Raw genomic sequence first — 10,006 nt, 5'->3', positions numbered from 1 at the left:
CCTTTTCACCTTCCCCCCTTCTCCCTATTGCCCCAACCGGCCGCAGCCTCCTCCCATACGCCCCTCCTTCGGGCCGGGTAATGGTCCGTCCCAGGGTGTCAGGCTTGTTCCGGAGGGTGGCAAGCAGAAATGGTACATTCCACTGCCTTCATTACCTTCTGCTTTTCGCGTCTCCTCTGTTCTATTTCCCCCTACCTAGAGGAGCTTAATAGGCTAGCCCCAAAAAAGGCGGGGGAGCCGGGCGGAGGGGACCGGTCTGAGCCGGTCTGCAGCGCAAGCGCAGTGCGGATAAACAGGAAGCGGGCGGTGGAGGCAGCAGCAGAGAGCTCGGGGCTTCGGGGGGAAACAGCAGAAGAACTAAGATTAACTGGAGGGCAGCAGAGGCTGAGAACGAGGACGGGAGCCTTGGCCGTCTTCTTCCAGCGAACGAGAGGTCACAGCCTCGCTCTCCGCTTAGGCTTCTGGCGCCCCAGCTTAAAGCTGAGGCTGCGACTGACAAAGGACTCGCGCCGGTGCCGCCGCCCTTTTCATCCGGGCATTCGGGTCCCTGCGGAGAGGGAGGGGGAAGGGCAGAGGGGGAGGGGAAGGAGCCGGAGGGGCGCACACTTGGAGCTGAAGCCCTCTCCAGGGCTCCGGGCCTGTGGCCCAACGGACGGAGGCCGAGGAGGACCCGCAGAGGTGGCGGCGGCCGGGGGCAGGAGGATGGTGCAGAAGGAGAGTCAAGCGACGCTGGAGGAGCGGGAGAGCGAGCTCAGCTCCAACGCTGCCGCCTCTGCGGGGGCATCGCTGGAGCCGCCGGCAGCTCCGGCACCCGGAGAAGACAACCCCGCCGGGGCTGGGGTAGCGGCGGTGGCCGGGGCTGCAGGAGGAGCTCGGCGGTTCCTGTGTGGCGTGGTGGAAGGTGAGCGCCCTCCTTCCTGCCCCGCCTTGGCACTGACACGTTCTGTCCTCGGGAGGAGGGTGGTGGCGGGGCTTTTGGAGGCTGTAGAAGTCTGGAAAGCCTTTGGGTCTGAAATGTGGCCCTGCTAAAGCGAGGGGGAGAGACGAGATGTTGGGCCGAATCTTCTCGCACGTCCTTAGACGGCGTCGAATTCCCCCCGGCCACTCACAAGCCTGACCCCACCCGTCTTGGGCTTGGAGCCAAGTCAGCTCCTAAGGAGACGGTGGTTAGGAGCCTGGTGCTCTGTTAGCCTCTGAGTTCTACTTTGTACCTTGGGATCTTATTCCCTAGGGTTGTCTGCGTTCCATTGAAAAAATGTGTATAGTTCCTCTGTCACCACCTTTTGTGGAAAATCGACCCACATTGACGTGCTTGTACTTCTGGAGTGAAGAGAAGCACGGTTGGCCTATAGTATTTCAAGTTACACTTTGCTTAGAATATTTTTGTTGCTTCTCCCTACCCCCGCAAAGATTCATTTGCAGCTTAGAAAATTACCCTCTTTCCCAGCTACTGTACTTTGCTGTCGAGGGATGAAGCTTTGGCTTTAATCACCGATTCTCAAAGTGTCTGAGATGCATAATTTGAATTTAGTGACCGCAGAAATGGCGTTAAAAATGCCCTTCTCCCCTTTTTTCCCGTTTACAGTCGAAAAGAATGATGGACTTTTTTGGTAGTGAGAGAAAATTACCAGATGCTTGTTTTCACAGTTTCTGGATAAGAATGGACAGATAGTCCACCTTGCAGCTCTATAGAGGCACGAATCGGTTACATTATTGCTCTTTCCACAATTACAGCGTATATTTGAATTTTCTGAAGTATTTTGGCCGACTCAGAGTTTCCTAGATGTTTGTTTTATATCTCTCTTGTATGTAATGGCGTGGATAAGGGTAAAAAAAAAAATTTTGAAAACCAAAAAGGTATGGAAAAAGGATTGCTCTCGAGGTTGGGAACATCAGCTTTTCTATTTTTTTCACCTTATAAATTAGAGTATTTTGTGAAAAATGGGTGGTGGTTATGGTACAGACCATAACAGGCTACTTTGCTGCTACAGTAAGGCGTGAAAGAGTTCAGCGAAGTTAACTGTCTTGCGGAATTTGGGGGACTACAGAATCGAAAACTGCTGTATAGCAGTTTTCTACTATGTAGTGTTCATCAAAATGGACTACTATATAGTGTTCATCAAAAATGATTGCGTTGTGTGACTTATATCGATGTATTTATTGGCTTGAGTGCAGGGAGATTTTAGAGAAAGAATCTGGTTTTTGTTATCAAAGATCTTGGGGTGGGGATGAGAGAGTGCTGGGAAATTTCGGAACTAGACTGGAATGAGTCTAAGGAAACTTGCCAACCCATTATACCTTCAGTAATAAAAGGAGAAAACTCATTTGGTTTAAATTGGTTTGTTTAGAATAGTATTAAAAGGCGATTCTTCCTATTTAAAGAACAGAGTTGTCTGCCATTCTGTCGTTTATTCCTCCTCCCTCCCTTGCCCTTGTATATTTTCTTAGTGACTGAGCACCTGAACCAGCACTGATTTTTTGTGTGTGTTTTGTTGTTGTTGTTTTTTTGGGGGGGGGGAGGAGACAGAGTCTCGCTCTGTCGCCCAGGCTGGAGTGCAGTGGCACAATCTTGGCTCACTGCAACCTCCGCCTTCCGGGTTCAAGCAATTCTCCTCCTTCAGCCTCCCAAGTAGCTGGGACTACAGACGCAGGCCCGGCTAATTTTTTGTATTTTAGTCGAAACAGGGGTTTCACCGTGTTGCCCAGGCTGATCTCCACCTCCGGAGCTCAGGCAGTCCACCCGCCTCGGTCTCCCAAAGTGCTAAGATTACAGGTGTGAACTACCTCTACCTTGCCTGGCTTTTTTTTTTTTTTTTTACTTTTTGATACCTCTTGGTTGGCACCAGCCCTAAAATGAATGAGCGTAGAAATACTATAGTTACTGCTAGGATTTCTTTCTTGTTTTCTTTCCATCACAAAACTTTCTTGGTTTTTAACTCATACTTTAACAGCATTGCTTCCTCTTTGCGGTGCCAGTCAACCGAAACCATGAACCTGACTCTCAAAATAGCCAGGGTAGGGTTTCTAAAAATTAAAACGTTTAAGCTAGACATTTGAAAAGTCTTTTTTTATATTGGAACAACTCTGAAAGGATGTTTAATGCCTACTCCTTAAAAAAAAAAATGATAATGCTAAGTGCAGTAGGGATGCTAAAGACTTGTATAGATCTGCCTAATCAAGAATATTTTATATTGGCCGGGTGCGGTAGCTCGTGCCTGTAATCCCAGCACTTCGGGAGGCCGAGGCGGGCGGATCACGAGGTCAGGAGATCCAGACTAGCCTGGCCAACATGGCGAAACCCCGTCTCTACTAAAAATAGAAAAAATTAGCTGGGCATGGTTGCGGGCGCCTTTAATCCCAGCTACTCGGGAGGCAGAGACAGGAGAATCACTTGAACCCGGGAGTTGGAGGCGTAGGTTGTATTGAACAGAGATCGTGCCACTGCACTCCAGCCTGGGTGACAGAGCGAGATTCCGCCTCAGAAAAAAAAAAAAAAAAAATTTATATCACTTGTGAGAGGGTAACATTAGATTGTCCAGATGAAAGTGCTACAGTTTTATACATTGGTATGTAATGAATTTTAATTTAATCTGTCATTGTCCTTTTTGTGGTGCAGAGGAGTCATTCTGCATAGAGGTTGGAGCTAAAATTCATTCCAGAAATTTCTGTTCTAGACTAGTCTCATATAGACTGTGTGGGTTTATGTAGAACATTTTGTGTTCAGAATGCTTTTATTAACCTTCTTCATGGTACTCTTGAGAGGCTGTCCTTATCTCTTACTGATGATTAGACTGAGACAGGTGGAAAGTAAAGGTTAGACAAGATGTAAAGTGTGTGGTTTGAGCTGTGATAAGCACACTAGGGAGTTCTAGATACCAGTTTGATGCTTATTCAACAATTTAGGTCATCGGTCTGCAAGTTTGCAGCAGTTTGCATAACTAATATTTTGTTCTCTTATAGGATACTCTGGGGCAAGTCACATTCTTGAGTTTTCTGTGTTTATTCTTTCCATTTAGGACCAGAAGTAACATTCTTGAATTTTTATTTATTCAGACCTTTGCTCAGTAATTAAGATTGCTTGAGAGTTTGTTGTTTGGGCCAGTTAGGCTGTTGAATTTCTTGGGAATGTGGTTTCGGGCATTTTTTGATCCCTTTGATTATATCATTGTATCGGGAACTTTTTTTGAGAGATTGTTTTGCTCTGTCACCCAAGCTGGAATGCAATGGCGACAATCTTGGCTCACCACAACCTCCACCTCCTGGGTTCAAGTGATTCTCCTGCCCTAGCCTCCCAAGTAGTTGGAACTCCAGTCCTGGCCAGGAACTTTTTTTTAAAAAAAAAAAAGGAGCACGATCATAAAATTAAGTCTCTGATTTTTTTTTTTTTTTTTTTTTTTTTTTTTTGAGACGGAGTCTCCCAGGCTGGAGTGCAGTAACTGGATCTTGGCTCACTGCAAGCTCCGCCTCCCAGGTTCACGCCATTCTCCTGCCTCAGCCTCCCGAGTAGCTGGGACTACAGGCGCCCGCCACCTCGCCTGGCTCGTTTTTTGTATTTTTTAGTAGAGACGGGGTTTCACCATGTTAGCCAGGATGGTCTCGATCTCCTGACCTCGTGATCCACCCGTCTCGGCCTCCCAAAGTGCTGGGATTACAGGCCTGAGCCACCAGGCTTGGCTCTTTCATTTTTTTAACTGCTTTACATGTTCATCTCCCCTCACCCTTTTTTTTTTTCCTTTTTCTTTTTTTTTTTTTGTTGTTGTTTGAGATGGAGTCTTACTCAGTCACCCAGGCTGGAGTGCAGTGGCGCCATTTCGGCTCACTGCAACCTCTGCCTTCCAGGTTCAGGTGATTGTTGTTTCTCAGCCTCCCAAATAGCTGGGATTACGGGCATTTGCCACCATACCTGGCTAATTTTTGTGTTTTTAGTAGAGACAGGGTTTCGCCGTGTTGGCCAGGGTGAGTCTGGAACTCCTGACCTCAAGTGATCTACCCGCCTCAGCCTCCCGAAGTTCTGGGATTACAGGCATGGGCCACCTCACCTGGCCTCCCCTCACCCTTTCTTTTTTTTTTTTTTTTTGTTTGAGACGGAGTCTCGCTCTGTCGCCCAGGCTGGAGTGCAGTGGCCGGATCTCAGCTCACTGCAAGCTCCACCTCCCGGGTTTACGCCATTCTCCTGCCTCAGCCTCCCGAGTAGCTGGGACTACAGGCGCCCGCCACCTTGCCCGGCTAAGTTTTTGTATTTTTTAGTAGAGACGGGGTTTCACCGTGTCAGCCAGGATGGTCTCGATCTCCTGACCTCGTGATCCGCCCGTCTCAGCCTCCCAAAGTGCTGGGATTACAGGCTTGAGCCACCGCGCCCGGCCCCCTCACCCTTTCTAAAGCAGTTTTAATCCTTCTAGGAAGTAATTGTTACTGTTGGCAGCTTGTGTTACATTGCTGCCCTTCACCATTGTAAGATTGAGATCTCTTACAAAATTGGATTTACATATATTTGGACTTTATCAACAGTGAAAAGAAATTATAGATGTTTGTTGTTTTAAAATAACTGTCACCTAAGTAACTAATGTCATGGTAGAAAAAATAAGAAAATGTACCTAAGCAAAAATGGAATAAAAGTCACCTTGTAGTGTCACCACCGAAAGATAAAGGAACCTTAGTACTTTATTAAATATCATTCTGATTTGGTGTATTTTATGTTTTTTACAAAATAGGCTTGTATGTTTTTAACTTTTCTCAATAAAACTTACCACATTTTTTTTTTTTTTTTTTTTTTTTTTGAGACTGAGTCTGGCTCTGTCGCCCAGGCTGGAGTGCGGTGGCCGGATCTCAGCTCACTGCAAGCTCCGCCTCCCGGGTTCACGCCATTCTCCTGCCTCAGCCTCCCGAGTAGCTGGGACCACAGGCGCCCGCCACTTCGCCCGGCTAGTTTTTTGTATTTTTTAGTAGAGACGGGGTTTCACCGTGTTAGCCAGGATGGTCTCGATCTCCTGACCTCGTGATCCGCCCGTCTCGGCCTCCCAAAGTGCTGGGATTACAGGCTTGAGCCACCGCGCCCAGCCAACTTACCACATTTTAAAACTGAATATAATTTCATTCTTTCTTTCAATCTAGGATTTTACGGAAGACCTTGGGTTATGGAACAGAGAAAAGAACTCTTTAGAAGGTAAATCTTTATTATATGAAGGAGAGAGAACCTTAAACTCCTAACATTTTCTTTTGTTTGAAGAAATACTAACAGTGAATAGCCCAGGTGCATTTTGATAGTTTCTCAATTACAGAAGTTATTTTACCTTGGTCCCTTATTTCTTCACCTAGGCCTTTGGTGTTCAAACTTTTCCTGGGGAGCTGAATAGGTTTTGGGCTTCACCTTACCCAGAGCTGTTGTGTTTTTTAAGACTGTTTATATGTTGGCATACATTGTAATACTTACTTTTTTTTCCTTTTTTTTTTGAGACGGAGTCTCACTCTTTCGCCCAGGCTGGAGTGTAGTGGCACTATCTCGGTTCCCTGCAAGCTCCACTCCTGGGTTCACACCATTCTCCTGCCTCAGCCTCCCGAGTAACTGGGACTACAGGTGCCCGCCACCACGTCCGGCTACTTTTTTGTATTTTTAGTGGAGACGGGGTTTCACCGTGTTAGCCAGGATGGTCTCGATCTCCTGACCTCGTAATCCACCTGCCTCGGCCTCCCAAAGTGCTGGGATTACAGGTGTGAGCCACTGCACCTGGCCTGTAATACTTCATTTTTTAAATTCCACTGATTACAAAAAGGTTAAAAGCTACTGTCATAGAATATTAGCTTTGTATGAGATGGATATGCTCCAAGAAGAGGGAAATTGAGATTGACAGCCTATAAATGTTGCCTGTTTATACATATGTAATTTTCTTTCTCCTTAAGGCTCCAGAAATGGGAATTAAATACATACTTGTATGCCCCAAAAGATGACTACAAACATAGGATGTTTTGGCGAGAGATGTATTCAGTGGAGGAAGCTGGTAATCTTTTTCTTTTTAATCCATAAATTCAGAATCTGTGAAGAAAACAGTTACTTTTTAAATGTAGTTGTACAAGAATTTTATGACATTTTATTTTTATTTTGTAGGTAGTTTCCTTTTCTTCTATCTGGTAACTATTCAGTTAGCTGAGATTGAAAGAGTGCTCTGCACTAGCAAGGTCATGACCATACGTGTGATGTCATGAGCGTGCTAGGCTGACTCCACCTATTCTGTGGTCATAGATTGTGCTGCTTACTTCTGCCAGTGGAATAAACAGTGTGCCACTGGGCAAAGAAGTGCTGGAGCTGAGCTAGGCCCAGGGCAAGGGAAGTGAGGCACGTACCTTGGGTGCAAATTTTAAGGGACCCCCAAAAAAGTAATCAAGATAAATAATAATTTATGCAATATTTTTTAAAAACAAAATTAATGCAGAAATTCATGATGGAAACAATGCTAAAATTTTAGGTAAAGATAGGATCAGCACTAGTGATTGTTCCTTTTGCTTCAGGCTCTAGTATGGCTTGGCCTTGTCAGCAATTACTGATCCTTACCCTAGTCCAGGAAAGTGGGAAGCCATTAATAGGCTGTCTTTGGGTTTTTTTGTTTTTATTTGTTTTTGTTTTTTGAGACAGAATCTTTCTCTGTCCCCCAGGCTGGCGTGCAGTGGTGTGGTCTCGGCTAACTGCAACCTCTGCCTCCCGAGTTCAAGAGATTCTGCTGTCTCAGCTTCCCCAGTAGCTGGGATTACAGGCGCCTGCCGCCATGCCCAGCCAGTTTTTGTATTTTTAGTAGAAATGGGGGTTCATCATGTTGGCCAGGGCGGTCTTGAACTCCTGACCTCAAGCGATCGGCCTGCCTCAGCCTCCCAAAGTGCTGGGATTACAGGCTTGAGCCCCCTTGCCCAGCTGGCCTGCTATGAGTATACTTATGTTGAGTTGGTTACATAAAATTGCTGAAAAGTTAGTAGTATAGCATTGAACCACCTGAGTAAATTAGAGAGGTGCTTTTCTTTGGGAACTTGTGAATGGTGAAACATTTTTGTACTTCAAATTAAATAGTATACACGTATAGCTAACAAGATATTCGGTTACAGAGCCCAGCCAAGGCATGGAAGGCTGAAAGTTTTCTTGAATTACGAAGAAGCAATTATAACTTATCCCATCTCCATCTAGTGTTGTGGTTTACTACTCTATTTAAGTGTGCCTTCAACTTAATTACTTTCTGGTGGTGCTGGTGATGAAACTTAATGTGATCAATAATTAAAATAGAGTAAAAATAACTGTCTTGAGATACTGCTGAAAATTATTCAAAAATATGTCCTATGGTATATAGTAGTAGTATTTAAGTTGATTTAGAGAAATTGTCAGTTGATAATTTTAAAAGCTTAAAATCTATAATTAACATTTTTCCCATAGATAGAAACAGATCAAGATTGTGAAGGCCATGACTTACCTCTGGTTCTTTTTCTTTTTCTTTTTTTGGAAACAGCCTTTGTCACTTTGTTACCCAGGCTGGAGTTCAGTGCCTTACTGCAATTTTGATCTCCCGGGCTCAAGCAATCCTCCCACCTCAACCCCCCAAGTAGCTGGGACTCCAGGTGCAGATCACCACCATGCTCAGCTAATTTTTGTATATTTTGTAGAGAGAGGGGTTTGCCATGTTGCCTGTGCTGGTCTCAAACTTCTGAACTCAAGCAATCAACTTGCCGTGGCCTCTCAAAGTGCTGGGATTACAGGCATGATTCTGTTGGTTTTTTTGTTTGTTTGTTTTGTTTTGTTTTGTTTTTTTGAGATGAAGTCTTGTTCTGTCGTCCAGGCTGGAGTGCAGTGGTGCGATCTTGGTTCACTGCAACCTCTGCCTCCAGGGTTCAAGCAATTCTCCTGCCTCAGCCTCCCTAGCAGCTGGGATTACAAGTATGCGCCACCACGCCTGGCTAATTTTTGTATTTTTAGTAGAGATGGGGTTTCACAATGTTGGCCAGACTGGTCTCGAACTCCTCACCTCAGGTAATCCTCCTGCCTGACCTCCCAAAGTCCTGGGGTTACAGGCATGAGCCATTGGGCCTGGCCTACCCTGATTCTTAAGAAAGCATTTTCTTTTTTCATATTATAAACTAGTTATGTGTAGGTTTATTTAGTTAGGAATTCCAGTTGTTCAGAGATGGCAAAAAAAAAAAAAAAAAAAAAGCAAGATCCAGTACCATGGCTCATGCCTGCAATCCTAACACTATGAGAGGCTGAGGCAGGGCAGGTGGATCACTTGAGGCCAGGAGTTCGAGACCAGCCTGGGTGATATGGCAAAACCCCATCTCTACTAAAAATACAAAAATTAGCTGGTTATGCCTGTAATCCCAGCTACTCAGGAGGCAGAGGTTGCAGTGAGTCAGGATCGTACCACTGTACTCCAGCCTTGGGCAACAGAGCAAGACTCTCAAAATAAAAAAGCAGCAGCTGCATTTTATGCCTTTCAAATGCTTCAGGAAATAGAAATGGCTTAAATTCAGTAAGAGAATTGACAGTTAATTCAGTGTTCTTGAGAAATGGCAATGAAAGGGAGGAGAATGTTTATTGATTTTAGCCTGTTTCCCCAAAAGGATAAGAAACTATTTGGAAGTGAAAAAGAAGGGCCTCTTATTTTCTGTTGGTTCAGATTTCAAAGGTGTGAAAACTATTCTTTTTTCCTTACTGTGTCATTAAATCACTTCAGGCTTGTACCATTTTGTATGGCCTGTTGTTAAGTTGGACATGACAACTTTTAAAATGTAAGGATCTTTTCCTTTTTTTTGTAAGTTAGAAATAACCTCTTCAGTTAAACCTTCAGTGAAGGTTCTTTTAGTTTTCTGTTCTGCTTTCTAAAAACATGGACTCTGTTCTTTAGAGCAACTTATGACTCTCATCTCTGCTGCACGAGAATATGAGATAGAGTTCATCTATGCGATCTCACCTGGATTGGATATCACTTTTTCTAACCCCAAGGAAGTATCCACATTGAAACGTAAATTGGACCAGGTA

General features: G+C 44.9%; 1 protein-coding gene across 3 annotated transcripts in view; it reads left to right on the top strand.

The window, feature by feature from the left end:
- The first annotated feature begins 22 nt into the window (after positions 1-22).
- OGA (O-GlcNAcase) overlaps positions 23-10,006 on the top strand; it is a 36,840-nt gene continuing 26,856 nt past the window's right edge. For all 3 annotated transcript variants that reach the window (XM_025397973.1, XM_025397972.1, XM_025397975.1), the window contains exons 1-4: positions 23-901; positions 6,112-6,163; positions 6,898-6,995; positions 9,873-10,003. In XM_025397973.1, the coding sequence (XP_025253758.1) occupies positions 130-901; positions 6,112-6,163; positions 6,898-6,995; positions 9,873-10,003 (1,053 nt within the window). In that variant the 5' untranslated portion in view covers positions 23-129. The remainder of the gene's footprint in view (positions 902-6,111; positions 6,164-6,897; positions 6,996-9,872; positions 10,004-10,006) is intronic.

This window comes from Theropithecus gelada, chromosome 9 (assembly GCF_003255815.1).
Source record: "Theropithecus gelada isolate Dixy chromosome 9, Tgel_1.0, whole genome shotgun sequence".
In the NCBI taxonomy this organism is placed as follows: domain Eukaryota; kingdom Metazoa; phylum Chordata; class Mammalia; order Primates; family Cercopithecidae; genus Theropithecus; species Theropithecus gelada.
The sequence above is the reverse complement of the archived record's forward strand: the minus strand, read 5'-3'. Positions and strand labels throughout refer to the sequence as shown.